At 36.3% G+C, this 19,538-nt stretch overlaps 1 protein-coding gene and 2 long non-coding RNA genes across 12 annotated transcripts in view; 1 reads left to right on the forward strand and 2 right to left on the reverse strand.

Annotated features, from left to right (window-relative positions):
* Nucleotides 1-1,355: 1,355 nt before the first annotated feature.
* Nucleotides 1,356-19,538, reverse strand: part of LOC105231941 (aminopeptidase N) — a 186,356-nt gene continuing 168,173 nt past the window's right edge. For all 10 annotated transcript variants that reach the window (XM_049449254.1, XM_049449248.1, XM_049449253.1 and 7 more), the window contains 10 exons: nucleotides 19,181-19,352; nucleotides 17,678-17,956; nucleotides 8,871-9,233; nucleotides 8,634-8,786; nucleotides 8,232-8,549; nucleotides 6,418-7,498; nucleotides 6,171-6,361; nucleotides 5,943-6,110; nucleotides 5,711-5,854; nucleotides 1,356-3,865 (listed from right to left, as the gene is read on the reverse strand). In XM_049449254.1, the coding sequence (XP_049305211.1) occupies nucleotides 3,610-3,865; nucleotides 5,711-5,854; nucleotides 5,943-6,110; nucleotides 6,171-6,361; nucleotides 6,418-7,498; nucleotides 8,232-8,549; nucleotides 8,634-8,786; nucleotides 8,871-9,233; nucleotides 17,678-17,956; nucleotides 19,181-19,352 (3,125 nt within the window). In that variant the 3' untranslated portion in view covers nucleotides 1,356-3,609. The remainder of the gene's footprint in view (nucleotides 3,866-5,710; nucleotides 5,855-5,942; nucleotides 6,111-6,170; nucleotides 6,362-6,417; nucleotides 7,499-8,231; nucleotides 8,550-8,633; nucleotides 8,787-8,870; nucleotides 9,234-17,677; nucleotides 17,957-19,180; nucleotides 19,353-19,538) is intronic.
* Nucleotides 9,278-13,362, forward strand: LOC125776554 (uncharacterized). Its single transcript, XR_007421814.1, has 2 exons — nucleotides 9,278-12,342; nucleotides 12,403-13,362. It is a non-coding gene; the product is annotated as an uncharacterized LOC125776554 (long non-coding RNA).
* Nucleotides 13,496-15,411, reverse strand: LOC125776553 (uncharacterized). The gene is made up of 3 exons (XR_007421813.1): nucleotides 13,972-15,411; nucleotides 13,737-13,894; nucleotides 13,496-13,683 (listed from the first exon to the last, which is right to left on the reverse strand). It is a non-coding gene; the product is annotated as an uncharacterized LOC125776553 (long non-coding RNA).

Below are 19,538 nucleotides of genomic sequence, written 5' to 3' on the forward strand. Positions count from 1 at the left end.
CATATGTATATGTACATATGTATCATAAGCTTTTAAGCTTCCGCTGACTAATATAACCAATATATAACCTATACACACAATATATAATCATTTTACGAGGGCTGTCCGATAAATAACCGACCTAACCATGATGCACGCGACTTTTTCAACATTTTTTTTTTATTTTTCTACATAGTCTCCTTGTAACTCCACACACTTCTCCCAGCGATGCTCCCATCTCTGCAACCCTTCCAAATAGTACTTGGCGTCTTTGTCTACAAAATACGAGTTGACGAAAGAGATTGGCTCCTCATTTGACGCAAATCTCTGGCCGCCGAGCGCAGTTTTAAGTTGAGGAAACAAAAGAAAGTCGCTTGGTGCTAGATCCGGTGAATACGGTGAAAGGTCAAGCAGTTCGAACCGCAATTCGTGGATTTTCGCCATGGCGACTGTTGAGGTGTGAGATGGTGCGTTGTCTTGGTGGAACAAGACTTTCTTTTTTTGCAAATGTGGCCAATTTTTCGAAATTTCTTCCTTTAGCTTGTCCAATAATGATGCGTAGTATGCTCCTGTTATAGTTTTCCCTTTTTCAAGATAGTCGATAAAAATAATTCCATGGCTGTCTCAAAAAACACTCGCCATCACTTTCCCAGCCGAATACACAGCTTTAGTTTTTTTTGGGGCTGGTTCCCCCTTTTCAATCCACTGTTTAGATTGGATTTTTGTTTCGGGCGTATAATGATGAATCGAAGTTTCGTCTACAGTTATCAATCGGCGCCAAAAACGGGTTTTATTGCCTCTAAACTGAGCCAACAGAGCGCTGGAAATGTTCATGCGCGCACGTTTGTGGTCTAGCGTAAGCAAACGCGGCACCCAACGCGCGGACAGCTTTCTCATGCCCAAATCTTGGTTTAATATGTGACAAACAGTTTCTTTTGACATCTTCATAATCTCAGCTATTTCCCTAACTATAATCCGGCGGTAGTCTAGTACCAATTGATGAACTTTAGCGATGTTATCGTTAGTGGTTACAGTTTTTGGTCGTCAGGATGTTCATCATCTTCCAAGCTCCTGCGACCACGTTTAAATTCAGCTGCCCAAAATTTTACGGTGGTAAACGATGGTGCAGAGTCACCATACACAGAGTCCAACTCATCTTTGATTTGTGAAGGCGTATTGCCTTTCAAAAATAAAAATTTAATTACAGCTCGATATTCAATTTTTTCCATTTTAGGGAAATCACCGAAATAGACTCACAAAAACGACTGTCAACAGATAATTGCGCAAGATAAATTTCTGAAATTTTGGCGAGTAGCTATTATAATATGCACAATTTGAAGTAGAAACTTTTTTTTCAGATGTGCCGCTAGCTTCACGTTGAGGTCGGTTATTTATCGGACAACCGAAACACTCATTTTGTTAGCTTCCGCAGCCAAAATTAACGTTTTTGTCTTGTTTTTTTAATCATTTTAGCTAATGAAAATACTTTGAGTGATAACTCAATACAAAAAAAATTAAAAAAAACGCAAAAAAAAAATATAAAAAAATTGTAAAAAAAGTTTGAAATCATCAAAATGTAATCAAGAAATTCATGAGAAAAAAATGTTATTTGTCATTATTTTTTAAAAAATATTTTCGTAAGAAGAGGAACGCTCTAAAGTAGCACAACCTTATGCAATTGAATCATGCGTATAGTTGTCTAAAAAATATTTAATGAGATTTGTCGTATTTCAAATAGTTTTTGTCAAAAGAATTAAATTTGTCATTTTTTGTAATATTTTAAACAAATTTTTTTACTCAAAACATATTTCAATTAAATTTTTTTTTAATTTTTTTTAATAATTTAAACTAATTTTTTTTACTCAAAAAATATTTCAATTCAGTTTTTAATTTTTTTTAATATTTTAAACAAATTTTTTTTTACTGAAAAAATATTTAAATTAAATTTTTAAATAATTTTGTAATATTTTAAGTTTATTTTGCGTGCCGTTAGAAATTTTAGTATTTATTTTTTTCTGTTTCTCAGGCATGTTCCAGCAATTTCAGTTCCAAAATCGCTGTGAAATGCACTGCGTTGATAAGTATGCAACATGTTTTCGAAAATGTTTTAATAAAATAGTTTTTCTTTTTCTTTTTATTTATTTTTTTATTATTTATTTAATAATTTTTTTATTATTTAATTTTCATGTTTATTCTTATTGAACTTATAGCTAAAATCGTGCTTCTGGCCAAATTTTTAGTTTTTAGTAAAATAGTTAAATTTTTCCTGCAATTATTTGCAGTTCGTTTTACATACAAATATATATTTTACACACATACATACATATGTATGCATGCGCTTCAACATAGGAACATCACTACAATTATTAAATTTAGTTGTTTAAATTGTAATGTGGTTATATGAGTAGACATAACTAATTAATTTTACAGTTACAATTGGTATATAAAAATGTTAAAAATATCTGTTATATAATAGAGACCTGATGATTTGACATTATAATTATAAAAATTAAATATTTTCGTATAGTTGATGTGTTTGTATGTGTAACTGTAAGTGTCTAAGTATTATATGGTAGTATTTTTAAATATTTATATGTAAGTAAATAGTGTATTATTGTGGCGTAGTGTCGTTATTGGTATTCAAATCGTTCGTGTACATATAGGTATATGTATATACTATATGTATGTGTTAGTGTTTTTAATATGAACGCGCCATTTTGTGAAGTTTAACATACAAATTCAATACTTTTGATAAGCATATTTACAAATTGACAATTTTCAAATGCTCAGGGTTGCCTAAAACCCCTTTAAATGCTGCTTAATTTTGAATTTTATTCACACATTAAACACTGATTGTATTTGTATTTAAATTCTTATAGATATTGGCGCGCATTTTTGTAAGTAGTAAATAATTATTTTATGAGCAAATAAATAATTCGAAAGAAAAACACTAAAAATATCATCTTACAAGGCAAAATCAAAATCGTTAATGATAAATAAAAAATAATAATAATCGAAATTAATAATAATAAATTTGAAATTAATTATAACAAATTTAAAATGATTAATAATAAATTTAAATTACAAAATATAATTCAAAATACTCGTTGCTTCTGTGCTAAAAAAATAAATTCACATTACTTTTACACTCTCTTTTTCCGTTAGTTAAAAGTTGGCTTCATTTCTTCAGCAGAGGAAATATGGTACATTCACTTATACAAATATATCACTTTGTTGGCAAAACAAAATATTATTACAATATATAATTTTCAATTGTGTGCTTAAATACAAAAATTTCAATGTCAATACGATTTTTGTTTTTGTTAACGGTGAATTGCTTGTTGTTGTCACGCAAAATTTAAAGCTCCTATGTGGTTCCTCTTACAACAGCTTACACGCTTACACTACATAGTAAACTATCTTATGCTAAAAAGGAAATGAGTAGATTGTACACTTTTACAACAAATCGCTCATTCATTTAGTCTGCTCCACGCGCACTGCACTCTCAATCAAACATCAGCCACTTACATAACGCTCAAACTCATTTCCTAGATTCCTAAGCACTGCTCTTGCATGTTTGCCTTTTCGTTCTCCTGTTTCTTACTCTCTACCAGCGTACTTTCGTTTTACTTAAAATATATTTATGTGAAATTCGCTAACTATCGCTTCTAGGAAGTCCTTCAGTTGGTAGTAAGAATGCTCACGCCAGTAAATGTTGTTGTTAACTTGCTCCATGGCCAAGCCGATGGCTTCTTCGACTGCTGTCAGACCGAGTTTGCGTGCACGATCGGCAAATTGCTGCAGCTGATCTTTGTGGTATTCCTTATTCATGTAGGTGGTGATGGATTTGATCATTTCGGTGAGTGTGGAGAAACCGTCGCCGAAGCTAGAAATGTGAGGAAAGGGTATGTTAGTCGTTAAGCATAATTAGCACTCTTAGATTTACAAATATATGTATATATTTTTCAAAATAAATTTTTCGATTTTCGATATTAAACATTTTGATTAAATACGTATTCAAAAAAAAAAAGAAAAAAATAAACGTTTTCTAAAAATTTCGCATACTTCTCAATAATTTTCTTCACAGTCGTATCTATAAATCTCAGTCTGCATTATAAAATTCATACAGAAACGATTGCAATATCAATTACAATGCTTCAATTCTTAAAATATCTTAAATCAACAGTATATATTCATACAAAATAATTAATTGTTCTAATTTCTATTATTGCTGCATCTATGAGAATAAAATCCACTCAATTTTTATCAAAATAAAGATCATTCATGGTCACATTCGCGCCTGAAAGCATGCTTCAAAAGGTAATATATACTTGGATGCCCTCTGTTAAGATAACATTGATCTTTACAGAATGTTAATTGCAAAACAAATTTGTAATGCGAACACGAATAGATTTCCGAAAGGGGAAAGATCTGATGGACTCTCCAAGACCGAGAAGCCAGCCACAACAAAAAACAAGGAATAAGCGCATGGAACGCTATAATGCTTTATCGGTCGGGGAAAATTCTTCTTAGCTGTATCCTCCGCGCGGGTGTTGACTGGTTAATGGGTGTTATCCCCTTATGTTGGACTGCTCTATATGCATCCTCAGAAGTTGGTGAATGGCTAATACAACGGCCATTAGTAATGAGGTACCTGGCGGTAGGTCTAAAAGATGGGTTAAAGACCCCCGAATCAAAAACTTAACATAATGGATAATAAGCGAACGAAGCGGACGGGTTATAGTAAAAGATGGCTGGCCTAAAGGTGTGTTAACTACGTGCAACACACATCTATACGAATGGCTCGAAAATGGATGATGGAGTCGATGTGGGAACATACTGTCCAGAGTTAGGCATAACGCAAGTAAGTTAAGTTGTCGGTCCACTGCAGTATATTTCAAGCTGAGGTCTTTGCTATTGCGAAAGTAGTAGAGCTGGCCTATAATGAACCTGCAGGCAATTGCAGAGTCAATATCGACGTAGACAGTCAAGCAGCAATCAAGGCAGTAACCTCGTATCGCATATCGGCCAGAAGTTGCTTAGGAAGCAGAGAAGCAGTGGAAAGTTTTCCCAGAAGTAAGCAACTTCACATTTACTGGGTGCCAGGGCAAAAAGGGCATTGAGAGAAATGCAATAGTGGACGAGATTGCCAAGAATGGGGTACGGCCAACATCCTAAAAGGTGACCATCACTGGAAAATCCTTGCATTTTCTATACGACGATCTCGACAGAAACATAGTAAAGAATATTGAAACCCGTTTATAGGTGAGGTTATGTGCTGCGTCTAAATGTTTGTCCAGAAAATTAGCTATTTAGATGGGGTTTAGTTACAGAGAAACGTGTATTGAATGAATGTTAAGACTATTCATGTGCGGAGAAAACATACATTCGGTATTTTAGGATCAATTCTTTGTAAATAGGAGCAGATTTTTAGATCTATCTAAATATTACGGGTCGTTCACTAAGTAATTTTGTTTCATGACAATTTTTTGACAGCCAACTTCACATTTTAACACTTTACCGTTAATTTCTACAGCTTTAATAGTAAGGCTCGTTTGTAAATTTATTTTATATTTTATTTTTTTTAGAATGGTTTGATGCCTCCTCGAAGATGGAAGATCGAACGCCAATGTACAAATTGAAAAAGGGGTCTTACCGAAAGTAGGAGTCTTGGCTAACTTAACCAGAACTTTCTTATTTCAAATGTCACAATAAACAATATTCAACTTACTATTCAGAGATTTCCTTGATTTTCGATTGCAGAAAATCAAATGCAATTTCGTAACCAATCGGATTCTCAGCAACGGCGCGGAAAGCGCGAGCGCCATCCTGCTTCAATATACCAGAAGTTGGATCGATGGTCATATTTAGATATCTGCAAATGAATTTCATATTTTATATAAGTATTTGAGACTGGAAGATTTCTTAAAAAAAAAATTATTTCATGATCTTCCATCACATACTTGGAGAGCAGCCATGGCTTTGTGGTGCAGCCCAAAGATGTTAAGATCTGTTCCTTCTCGGATGCGCTTGTGGTGCGTTTGTATTGTTTGTAAGCAAAATACCATTCCTGGAAGGAACCCTCAGCGAGCGCCGTGCAATAAATGATCGATTTCAAATTTGGCTTAATGCTGTAAAAAGAAATATTATTAAATTTGCATTAAAAGTCTAAACAGTTGCACAGCACATACGGATTGAGTTTGGGATCGGCCATCCACTCGCGATACTTCCGGTGCGCTGGCATTGTACAGCGATCGTAGTTGAATTTGCATGCGAGACGCGCAATATTGGCGCGATGTTGCAACTGTATGTGCGACTCATTGTCCGGCTCATTCAAGCCGTAGCGGTCGAAGGCGGGGCGTACAATGAATTTCATAAAGGCCTGTAGGAAATAGATTGCTATACACTTTTTCAACTCCGAAAATTACGCTTACTCACTCTGAATGTCTCATAGGCAGGCTCGCGATGCAGCATATAGATGAGGTAATTGAGGCCACGTTGCGTTGCACGCCACAGTAGTTCGTCATCGGTGGCTGTGAAGATCTCCATAAGGAAGGTCAGCGGTATGTCATAGGTCAAGTACTCGGCTTGCGCCAAATGCAAAGCATCATCCAAAAGTTGTGCGCGTGTGATACGGGGAAGCGTGGTGAATTTTTTCTTCAATGCTAACCATGAGGGCATATCATAGTTGACGCGATAGTAACCCTGACGGTTCAAGTTCACGTACACCACATTATCCGTATTATTTTCCGAGGTAAAGGCGTCGCTTATGACAATCTGTCGATCAGTCTCCAACATCCAATGTGTAGGTATATTGTCGCCCTTGCGTAGCTCATCCGTTTCGAAGGTAATCGGCACAACAAAACGGCTGTCATCCGACATATTTCGCGAGGGCAACATATAACGTTCTTGTGTCAACACCAGATCAGCATCACGGCGCTCGACGGTTACAACGGGATAACCAGGTTTCATTATCCATGAATCCATTACCGTTTTCACTTGCAGACTATCGGGCAGGGTCTTACGCTCATGCGCATGTCGTGTCATAAAATCCCACAACACATCACGATCGGCATTGTCGTAAGCGTAGGACTTCAGTAAATCTTGTGTGGCCGCACGGAAGGCTTCATCGCCCACAAATGAGCTCAACATACGCAGCAGTATGTTACCCTTTGAATAGGTGATCGGATCGAAGATGCGACGTATGTCGGTTGTTGATTTCACATCGAAAGCAATGGAATGCGAACTGTTGTCGGCATCATGTTGCATGGCATCGCCGAATTCGTAGATGGTGTAAGTGTCCATAATTTGGAATTCGGGACGTATGGAATTCAGCGCCAAGTAGCTCATGTAGCAGGCAAAACCTTCCTTCAGCCAAAGATCGTCCCACCATTTGGGTGTGACCAAATTGCCAAACCATTGATGCGCCAATTCGTGTGCGACAATCTGGGCAACATGTTCCATGTGTTCTGACGAAGAAGCACGATCAAGATCTTCGGGCACGAGGAGAGCGGAATCTCTGAAAGTTTATAAAAAGTACATTCGTTTTATGGAAATCTAGTATCCATAGGATCAACAGTAGATCTTTAGAACCAAATGCTTCAGCCCGACCGGCTTAAACTGGGTTTTTAAAATATGACTCTTTGATAGCCCGAAACAGAGTTCAAACTCAAGCATTTGACTAAGAGGAGGGAATTCGGTGAAGGTCATTCAACTTATAACAATTGTCATATGTGAGTCATCCTAAATATAATGTGGATCATCCAAAAATAGTACTCGAAAATGATCTTGGTAGATTTAGAGAGATGACAGAGGTGGTCATATAACTTTGCTCTATCTTGAACCAATAATGAAAATCTTTCGAAATTTTTTCCATTACTCAAAAGAGACCTATTTCAAAGGATATAATAATTATATTAATTGTCCAGGAAGGATCATATGTGGTGTCAGTTTTATAGAAGCCTAATATTCACCGACTCTTATAGAACCACAAAAAATTATTACATAAATCTTGAGATAATTAAAAATATTTCCTTGGAGGTTCATTTTATCTCAAAGCTTCAGCGAAACTCAGTATACTATAGCATTCCTTATATCAGAAAATCAAAGAGTGAGGTCAGAAGTTTTTGAGTGTACCTCGAACATTGCAAAGAGAGGCAATCTGGACTTAAGGACTTTACAAAAATCGCAGATTATTTAGTACAAAAAAACTTAAAAGAAATATTGAGCGTTTATACCAAGCGTCAACTAACCTGAATGTAATTAGTCCCCAATTTTCCATAGCGCTAAAACCAAAATCCGGTATCGACACCATATCGATTTTCGACAGACGGTTCTTTATGCCAAAATAATCTTCGAAGTAGGGCAGGAACTTTCGCAGCATTGAATACGCATAATTTGTCATTTCGGTATTTTCAGGGCGGGTCCATATCTCTACGCGCGGTACTAGGCTTGCATCCAAGTCGGAATAATGAGATTTCACCAAATTGGAGACGACAAAGGCGAAGCTGTAGATGGGCATCTTTGGTGACGTTACGAAATCATCGCGCGTGAAGCCGGGACGGTGTACACTAAAAACAAGAAACAATAAAAAATATTTGCATTACATACATAAGTATGACGATTAGTTATGACAAAAAAGAAGGGCAACTCACGAGCTACGATAGAGCGGCATATTAGACAACGCCATGCCGAGTTTGTCATCGCGAATAATAGTAATGGTAAAGTTTGCCTTCATGTCGGGACGATCGAAGCAAGGGAATGCGCGCCGAGCATCGACGGGCGAAAATTGCGTGCTGACCATCCATCTGTCGTAAAAAGAATTTTGGAGAGAGAACAATGTAAATAATAAATATTTATATATGAAAAACTTTATTCTTCTTTATACTCACTCGATTTTATTGGTTTCCAAATTCGTATAGCTTGTTCTGTACACACCTTGAAGCGTGTCGGTTATCTGACTAACAAAATCCATGCTAACAATCAACTTGACATCGCGCTCATCCTCAATACCTTTACTAACGGCCACCACAAAGGATGAGTTGTTCTCACCGTATTTACCATCGAAATCCAATTCGATTTCATCGCTGGTTGAGTCATTGCTGGGCGAGCGTATGACGCGCACATTCGAAATGGAAATATTGTGCACATCAAGAATAATCGGAAGCAGAGTAGGGATATTGGCGTCACGTTGTACCTCAATGGTAATGCTACCATTGTTGGTGGCGGTTTTAATGTTCGGCTCAATCACAATGCTGAAAAGAGATATTTATATTATATGCTTAGTGGTGTTTTTTGTTTAACTTTAAAAAAGTAAGTGAATAATTGAAATTTGTACTTCGGGACAAACTTAATATACACTGTTCAGAGTAAAAACATAAGCCATATACTCTCTTGGTTCCAAAAATTTTAAGAATAATAAAAAGCTTCCACTTAATTTGGTCAAACTCTATACTTTACTATAGATAGATAGAAAATAATTGAGGGTTTGCACTGTGCCCTCTCCCATGTCACAAAGATCCAGCATACTGAACAATTTCAGTAGCTTGCAGATCCCTGTCCACGTAGATGAACGGATTGTTGACGTAGATGAATTCAAAAGCCTTGAGCCTGCTACTACAAAATGCTGGGTAATCTAGAATCAGGTGTTCTGGAGTTTCAGCGCGCAAAACCCGTAGTTTGCACAGTACCTTGTTGATCAAGTTTTTCTTGAGCGTGCAGTGCCCAGTATAGAGCGCGGCAAGGAGACGGAATTAGCTTTGGGGGAGGTTGGTCATATCTCCAAACCTCCTTAAACTCTACACTAATATTGGCTACACGAAAAAGTATTTTCGTATTTTGTCAATAAATGTCGTTGCGGTCGTATATCTCCAGTGCTACCAATCACATTGTGTCATACCATATAGTGTTGGAAAGGTGAAATTTTAAGCTTTATTTAACAAAAAAAAAATTAAATTCGGAAAAGTTGGAAGAAAGTTACAGCTGTTCAAAATTGAGTTAAAATAATGAAGATTTTTGTAATTTTTGTATAAAAAAGGGAAGAATGCCACACAAGGCACTAATGAAATTGAGACGACGCTGTATCAGTTCGTGTAGAACAACAGTGGTACGTTCGATTCCATTCTGGAAATTTCGAACTTTCGATTTACACTGATGGAATAATGTCTCTAGCCGAAAAATGGCAAAATGATATTTGTTTATTTATTTATTAGTATAAATAAAAAAAAAAAGTTGAAGATTGATTGTAAATACGAAAAGACTTTTTCGACTATCCAATATATTTACATTTTCTTTCAATTGCGAGAAAAAATTGCAAAAAGCTAACTGGCAATGTGCTTCTGTATAATATTTGTTAATGAATGCTAATGAAGATATGCAAATATATTTATTTATTAAATATATACATATGTATAATATGTAGTGCATAAAATATTACAGCTCAATTTGCTTATCTCTGTACCTTAGAAAAGCAAAACGAAATTTTACAGCGATCTTGGCACCTACACTAACAATTAGCCCATAAATCAATAAAGCCAATGACGCCGAATAAACTATCGACGTTATATATGAGTCCATATACATATGTATGTATAAATTTTAATTCGTGTATATCAACCTAATGACAAGCGTCATTAAATATAGAATCTTTTGTGTTTGAAAGCTTTGAAAATCCGCCTCGGTGCATGCGATCATCAGTGAATGCAACAGCCAACAATAGTCAATAGAGTCATAGGAAACACCAGGCGCCACCACAAACAATAACAAAGCAATTGTAAATTTGCAATAATGGAAAGTCGTAACGGATTTTAATTATTCATTCAATTATGGTTTGAAAGATCTGCCAGCGGTAGTCATGAGGTGTACGGCAATATGCAAATAATTCTAATTTATTATAACGTAACTTATATACATTATTACATATATTAAGTACATATATTCAATAAAAAATGTATAAAACTGTAGCACATAGGAACAAGTTTGCTCCTTCAACTTATTTTTGCCATAAGCATTAACTAATTAAATCAATTAGCAAGCGCGCTCAGTACGAGTATCTTATAATAAAAGCAACCAGCGAAGTGTCTGATTAACGAGCTTGGGCGCAACGCGTCAAACATCTGTCAGCTGTCAACTGTCGTCTTTGAAAAAGAAAATTTCTGCAGCTAATGTTGCAAAATATGGAGCCAGTGTGGTTGTTAATATTTCTGTTAAAACGGCTTAAGTCAAGTTTGTTTTTGTTTCTTTCTGTTCTCCCCTCACTCACCTCATCTAACCAAATAGCATTAAGGAAGCCTGAAAACGCGGCTAATGGAGGTGGCATACTCGTACTTCTTTGAGAATCCCTCGATGGCTTTGTTCCTACCAAAAGTATCTATCAAAATAATTCGAGCGGACTTGGGAGAAATGTCGAGCTCTCTTGCAATCTCTCTAACTTTTGTGATGACAGCGTTTTGCGTGAAAAGGCCTTATATTCTTTAAGTCACCAACGATTCGTCCTTCCATAGTGACAACATAGTTGTTATGCAATAAACTAAGTAAGATCTGCGACTTTGGTTTCCTGTACTTATACATACTATATGTCTCTCCAGTTAAAAAAGGTGACATACTCCTTTGCAGATACGTCAATTCGAAGACTTTGCACCTTCTCAGCAACTACTGGGCATTCAAGGTATACATGCGCCGGTTTCTTCGACGTAAGGTCTCAGAACCGACAGTTTTCCTTCGACTGCATTACCATTATATACATTTGTAAACTCACTGTTTCTATGTGAAGCTACTCAGGTTGAATCCTATACATCCCCACGATACTGAAATTGCGTTGCATAAAAATGAAGATTTTCGTAAATTAAAAAAGTAATTTTAAAGAAATCACCTCATGAACTTCCTTTAAATACGTATTATTCCGGATATATAGGTTAGAGTATGTTCTATTCACCATTTCGCACGTTGGTTTTAGTGACATGATAATTTAAATAATTAATTCGACATTTTTTGTAAAACAATGGGTCTCATGCATAAAACGTGAGCTTTTGCTCTGACTCGATTTTTTGAGTAAAAGGTGCTTGTCGTATGCATAATAAAATTTGTTGTATTTGCTTTTACTCACTACTCAGGTTTGATCTCGTCATGCTCAGTTCGAACTATGTTCGAACTAAGTTCGATGAGCTTGTGCTCACTTTCATATGCATAAAAACAAGCTTTTGCTCTTTTTTGTGAGCTCTTGCTCAAATTTTGTTGAGGCTGCCTATAGTTGACTCGCGTACACTAAAAAGGAATCATGGCTGAATATTTTGTGCCACAAAGAAATCCAAAAGTTTATCAACAGCGTAAAACAAGTTTAGCAAGTGAGGATAAAAAATTATACAGGTTTATATTCTTATTTTTATTATTTTTTTATATAATTAATAATAAAATGAAAATACATAGGTTTGATGATAGTAGCATCTGCTGGTTGGCTAATTATTTGTTTGAGGAGTCAGAAGAAACACGTGGTGGTGCCCTCAGCAACGTTGATAAAATTCGACTATATTTAAGATTTTGTGCAGATCCTGGATTTCAAAATGGTATAGCCACAGATATTGGTGTCCATCAATCAACTGTGTCGCGAATTATTGCGGAAGTTGCGAAACTTATATCTTCTAAAGCAAGCGAGTGGATAAAATTCCCGAAAGATGGAGATGCAATAAAAGATGCTCAAAGGAAATGGCAAGCAAATTATTTCTTTCCATTTGCAATTGGAGCGATTGATTGCACTCACATAAAAATAAAAAAACCCAAAAATCAAAGCGACGAATATATTTGCAGAAAAGGCTCTACTCCACTCTATAAATGTGCAGGCCACTTGCGATGCAAAAGAACTATTTACTAGCGTTGACATATCCTGGCCTGGATCAGTTCACGATTCACGCATCCTACGAAACAGCGAGGTATGTAGGATAATGCAAAGTGTAACAAACGATGCATTACTTCTCGGGGATGAGGGCTATGGGATATGTCCATGGCTAATGACACCATTCCGGAACCCAACAACTGAATTAGAAAAAAAATTCAACAAAGTGTTTACAAAGGAACGTGTCATTATAGAGCGGTGTTTTGGGCAATTGAAGCAAAGATTTTCGATACTTCAATATAAAATTCGTGTATCGACAGAGCTGGCGCCTCACGTAATAGCTAGTTGTTTCATTTTACATAACATAGCTAAATTTTTAAAAGACGATTACATTCCAATCAACGACGATTACAACAATAATGATGTATGGCAATTAGGAAATTATATCGAACAACAAACGACAAGACTTTCAGAAGCTGGAAAAAACAAAAGGCGGATGATCGCAAATTTATTATCAAATTAAAATAAACGAATATTTTTATTTTTTTTTTTTGTTTATAAAAACAATTAACATTAATAAAATCCACTTTTTTATACAAAAACAAAATAAATGTAATTCACTATTTAACGAATAAAAATAATAATAAAATATGTACATATGTACAAAAATATAATATTAATTCATTATATATTAGTAATTGTAATCATTCATGGAACTCCAACCCTCTTTCCACAAGTTTTTCTTGCAAAATCTGTAATTTTGCGGAAAGAACTTTGTTTTGCTTTAACAAAACAAGCCTCTGCAGCTTTTGAAAATTTAACTCCCTTGTCTCATCAGTCTCATAACGACTCAAAATTGCTGTTGACTTTTTGTAAACCTTCAAAAATAAACAACATATAGCAAAATGTAAAATAAAATAAAAAAATTTACAGTTTGATCGTCGCTATCAGTGCAACGGCGCTTTCTTTGCTGTTTTGCTGCTGATGTTACTGTTGTTTTTGTTTCTGATGTTGTTGTTGCTGATGTCTCTTCTAATGTATTGACAGACAGCGTACAGTTGTCGCCATTGGTTCCAAGAAAGAGATGAACTGTAAAAAAATAAACGAAGAGCGAAATCAACAACAAAATTGGAATAAACAAATAAATTTGATAACGGTGCACTTACCAGGAAGTTTGTTTGTTGAGGGATTAGAATCAGAACAAAGCAATGAGGATAATTCTGCTTCCCAGTTTTTTAAAATAATCTTTTTATTGCCTGTTTTATTTATGTCTATTTTACTTTTAACCCGACATTTCATGTGTGCTATTTTTTTTATAATGTTTTTCTCCGACAGTTCCATTCCAAATTTTTGCCAAATTTCTTTCACACATATTTCTATTGCTTGTTTTTTTTACTTTTTATGCTTGGTAACTGACTTTTTTCTAGTAAATATTTATTTTCTTTTATTTTGTCAACCAAAAAATTTGAAATATCGTCAATTTCCATTTTATTATTATTTTTTAGCTCTACTTCAAATTCACTTCCACTTGACGACATGTTTGCGCTTAGAGGTTTGATCTCAGTTTGCTCAAGTAATTGTAATTGGTTTGAACTCATTTTTATGCATACGAAATTGAGTAAGAGCTGTTGCTGTTTGATCGAACTCAACTTACGAGCAATTGCTCACTTGACTCAACTCAGCGCTTTTACTCGTTTTTATGCATGAGGCCCAATCTCTTAGACAAACCCCCATTTAAATATATAGCATCATCCAATTTGTGAGGAACAAGTCTCTGCGAGAGCGATCAAACGCTCGAAATGGCACATGAAGTGTGGAGTACCGCTATTACATACAGTTTGACGCACGTGCCGCACACAAGTTTAACAGCAAACCAGCTGCCATCAACATTTCTTGTTATTTTTGCAATTTTCTGATTGCTTTCGCATTGCAACATCGAATTAGAAACGAAAGCCTCACGATCAACGCATTGCTGCACCTCTAACCCGCTCAACGATCAATAGAAGAGCGATCAGCGAGCGAAACGCACAGAGTCAACACGATTGAGTGACAATCACTTTGCTTCGCACGCTTTGAAATATGTAATTGCTGTAAACCAGGAAATGCCGCATTCTCCTTTGCCATGCCACAATTTCATATGTATAACCAACAGACTTCTTCCACTGATCACCGATTACACTTGTGGACTGACGCGTTGACTCGGCGCGGCACGATCACAAGAACCGCGTCGAGACCACAAGCGTAGAGATCAACATGTACGAGACAAGAGGCAACAATGATTTGACCAGCGCAACAACAAGGCACAAGGCGTTAGTGCAACGCTCAACTCAACTGTCTCTGAACTGAAGCGCGTTGATCCGCACGCCTTCGACTTACGCCGCTGTCGGCCGCTAAACGTCAACGCAGGTCTGTCCATCCGATTTCTATAATTTCTATTGCCGCGCTGGCGCTTTTCAACTGCATAGTTATTCAAGTCAATTCAATTCACACCGGCTGCCGCACCGCATTCCGAACGCGTGGCATCGCGTGCATCTGCGATATTAATGACGTTCGTTTGTGTGCCAATTGCGCGCATGCATGCGGTGTGTTTGCTTTTGTTTTTTGTATGCCAGTGCCGCCACGTCCGTTAGTGCAACAATGGTTGCGCGAACGCGGCGAAGGCAAATGCTACCGTCTGTCACTTTATGTCGGGTTGTTTGATATCTCGTTTTGTTCTCGTCGCTTTAGTTGTTTTTTTTTGTAATTCTGATTGTATTTGTTAACTGTTTTTTGTTATTTTGTGAGCTTTGCTTGTTGTGGATGTTGGCAACATTTCTTTTTCTTATCTATGCGCTCAGATCGTTGCTGTGTAGTAATTCGCGGTATTTTGTTGTTGCATTTCGAGTGACTGCTGTTGAGCTCATTTGACGCGTTGGTGCTACTGGATTTAGTGTTCACTTGGATACCGGTGTTTATAAACTGTGCGATTCTACAGTGTTATATGTATGTATTTGCGTTAAGTTTCTTGCTGTGAATTATTTAAGAGTATGGTGTTGCTGTTTATTTACATATTTGGACCTGAGCCCAAATAGGGAGGTCACGCTTGGATTAAAAATATTTTCAAAATTTTTTCACTAACCTTAGGATATTTATATATCTAAGAGATTTTTAATAATCAAAGAAATTATTTCTTATACCTTTAGAGGAGATACTGGGATCATAAAATCGACCGGGGCCTTGAAGCCAATAATATTTATAGTAATGGACTTAATTTCTGATATTCAGATACACAAAAATTTCTACGTTTTCTACTCAGTTGAAACTTATTTGTCATATATTCGAAGTGTTAAAACAGAAATCGTGTATGGTGGACTAAGCAGCCACACTAAAAATGTCAGCCTTAAGACTCGACGTGAAAACGAAGTCTTCAGCTCGACGTGTAAAACCGCACTGGTGAGCTTATGTCCACTGAGAACACCGAAGGGCAGAAGAAAATCTCCCTGGTGGGCCGTACAAATCTCTGAACTTGGAGTATATTTCAAGCGAATATTCGGCAAGGCTCATGGAGTGGGTTAACTGACGATATTATGTATGTACAATGGGATTTCCAAGAAAGGTCAAGAGAACTTCATGGAACAGCTTCTGCGAGAATGTAGAGGGTCCTCATAAACCCTTTTCGTTCAGGAGTAACCTCGCCAATAATCGCATCTCCGTGTGTTGAGGAGTGAAGATGGGCTTAAAATGCTCTCTGCTGCTCCCTTTCTGAGCAATACATATCCAGGAGAGGTACCTCTTGGAGTACCATAAATAGATGCCGCAGTCTCTGCCGACCTTGTGGATAAGCGGCATATGACTTGCGGGATCCAGTCGTTCAAACCATTCAAGTCCACGGCGCCATTTGATATCATAACAGCAGAGCTGCAACAGGCTCTTAAGGTGTCAAACAACAGGCGGCATTCATTCATGCGAATTGCATTAAAGTGGGATATATTCCTAGTTAGGTACATCATCAATACAATCAACGAACACATATGTAGGAGATGTGGATTTTGGAATATGACGACGAAATGAGCCATAAGGAATAGTAATTGGCTGTTTGGAGACACTTACATGAAGCTATTCGTCGTAAACGGTCAGATTTCTGGGCACAATATTCATACGTTTTTCACCACTATAATCTAGATATAATAGCCTAGTTTGACTGTGACTGATTTCAGCTCCCGCTTACGAGATTGCGTCATTTAAAGTCATTCACTGAAGACCCTGAAGGTCGAATGTTATGCCAAGTGCATGGAAAATTGTATTGAGTGTTGATTTGTGGGCGTGACAGTGGTCCGATTACGACCATTTACGAACTCGATTTTTTTTGTACTACGGAACCCACATACCAAGTTTCATCAAGATATCTCAATTTTTACTGAAGTTACAGCTTGCACGGACAGACAGTCAACCGGATTTCAGCTTTTCTCGTGAGCCTGATCATTTATACATGCATATATATAACCCTATATTTATCTCGTTTAGTTTTAGGTGATACGTACAAACGTTAGGTGAACAAAACTAAAATACTTTGTAGCAACTGGCTGCAAGAGTATAAAAATCAAAATTCTTTTATTTTATCACACATGATTCATTTAGTTAATTGCGGTTTTCTTGATACTATTCGCTAATAATCTCAAAAAGCTTGCCCAACTGCAAACTAAGCAAACAAACTCTTTTTCTTCTTTTGATATGAGTAAAGTATGGAATTTGAAAAGTAATGGAATTTTAAATAAAAACCTTAAATTGTGTTGATAAGCCCTTGAAATTCGCACTTAAAATATATTTGGTCTATATAATTAATAAATAAAATTAATAATAATAAAATTTTAACATCATGACTCATGTACTTACTTGTAATGCAGCGGTCTCCAACCATCGTGTAGCTGCAATTTCCTATCGGCTGCTTTACTCTTGTCGGCACCGAGGATGTCATGCTCTGGTGGTAAGCTGATATCACCGATTGGCGCGATTGGTGGTGTAGTACCATATTTCGATATGGGACTGGCGGTATGTGGTGCCGTGCCAAGTATGCTAGCCGTCGCCACTGGAGTGCTGTTGTATTGTGGGCCAATCGAATTGGAGGACAGCGCCAAGGGCGGTGAGTTCTTATTTGAGTTGCCATTGAAGCAGCTGGAAAGAAAGAAATTCCTTTAATATAGTGAAAGTTGTTTTTGTTTAAGGAGTGATATTGAAATGAAAAACGCTCGAAATCTATATTCGATAAGAAGGGAATTACAACATGATCTGGTCCAAAAATTAGACATATTGAAATTCGAAAAGAATTTTTTTCGGCTTTGCGAGCTGCGAGAGTATAAAACGTTCGGTTAAACTTGAACTTACTTATTTACAATAATACTTTTCTTCAAATACATATATATATATATTCAAACATATCCCACACCTTCAAGTGTTACAAATTGCAAGAGCCGTTTTACATAAATGTATTTACAAAGCCTTGGCATCACATTTTGTTTGACTTCTTTGCGTTTCTTAAGCAGGCGCTCCTTCAATACAAAGTCAATATTTCATTATCCTGTCAATTAACTAACAGTAATTACCCTTTTCCACCTATACTCTTTCTCCTCTTGTTTTCTAAATGACTACTGATATTTGCTCAAACTACACGCCTCATTTTTGTCAACGGAAACAATTTTTTTCGCTACCTTGGATGAACAATGAAAAGAGATCTAAAATGTGGGTCACTTGACTGAATTCACTTTTGCATACGTAAACTCACAACCACTACCAACAGCGACAACTAAACTGTATGCAAAATGAAAGCCAAAACTACCGCCCACAAACAACCAACCTTTCGTAGAAAGTGACTAACCTTAAATGTCATAAATTGTCCAATCGAGGTTACAGCTTAATTAAATAGAAATGGCGTTAAAAAACGAAGAAGAAATATGCGCTAAAACGTTTTAGTTAACTGCATAATATGTAAAAGAAAAGAACACACCCTAGAAATGCTCTTTGACTCGGACTCCAGTGTAAAATAGTTGATGATGTAAATTTTCATTTCTCACACTTTCCACTTCGATTTAAATACCGCGAGTGATATCAATACCTTTCTCTAGGTATATATTACTATATTATACAAGTACATATGTATATATATATGGTAGTGTCATAAATGGGTGTTGCAACAGTGATTGTTGCGGTCACGTGTTATGAAATTGTAATATCGCGAACTACAAGTAGTTCAACGTTCGCACGAATCGCGTGTGGTTCGAATATTGTCGATTGACTTTGTAATTGATATTCAGCAAATCGTAATGAAACAACAAAAACAGCGCCACGTTTGAATGCGTTGCAGAGTGGTGTGTATTGATTGATATTGCATTTGATACTCACCTGGGTGTTGTCATGGAGTTGGCTGTCAAGAAATATGTGATGAGTATGGTGAAGATGAGCGCCACAACCGTCACTATCGCGGTGAAGAATACGCATGTTCTGGTCACGTAAATGCCCGACGGTGGACCGTTGAATACATATTTTTGTCCATTTTTTGTTTTCAGTTGGCCACCTAAAATAAAAATTAAATGGAAAATTAGAATATTTATGAATATAAAAAAGGTAATATAAGAGTTATGAGGTTTATATTGTTAAAAATACAGATAAGTATGATAATTGGTTGAAAAAATATAATTTTTAATAAAAGTACATATACATATATTATAATACTTATATGACTTATGTGACTGAAAAGCAT

This window comes from Bactrocera dorsalis, chromosome 2 (assembly GCF_023373825.1).
Source record: "Bactrocera dorsalis isolate Fly_Bdor chromosome 2, ASM2337382v1, whole genome shotgun sequence".
NCBI classification, from domain to species: Eukaryota; Metazoa; Arthropoda; class Insecta; order Diptera; family Tephritidae; genus Bactrocera; species Bactrocera dorsalis.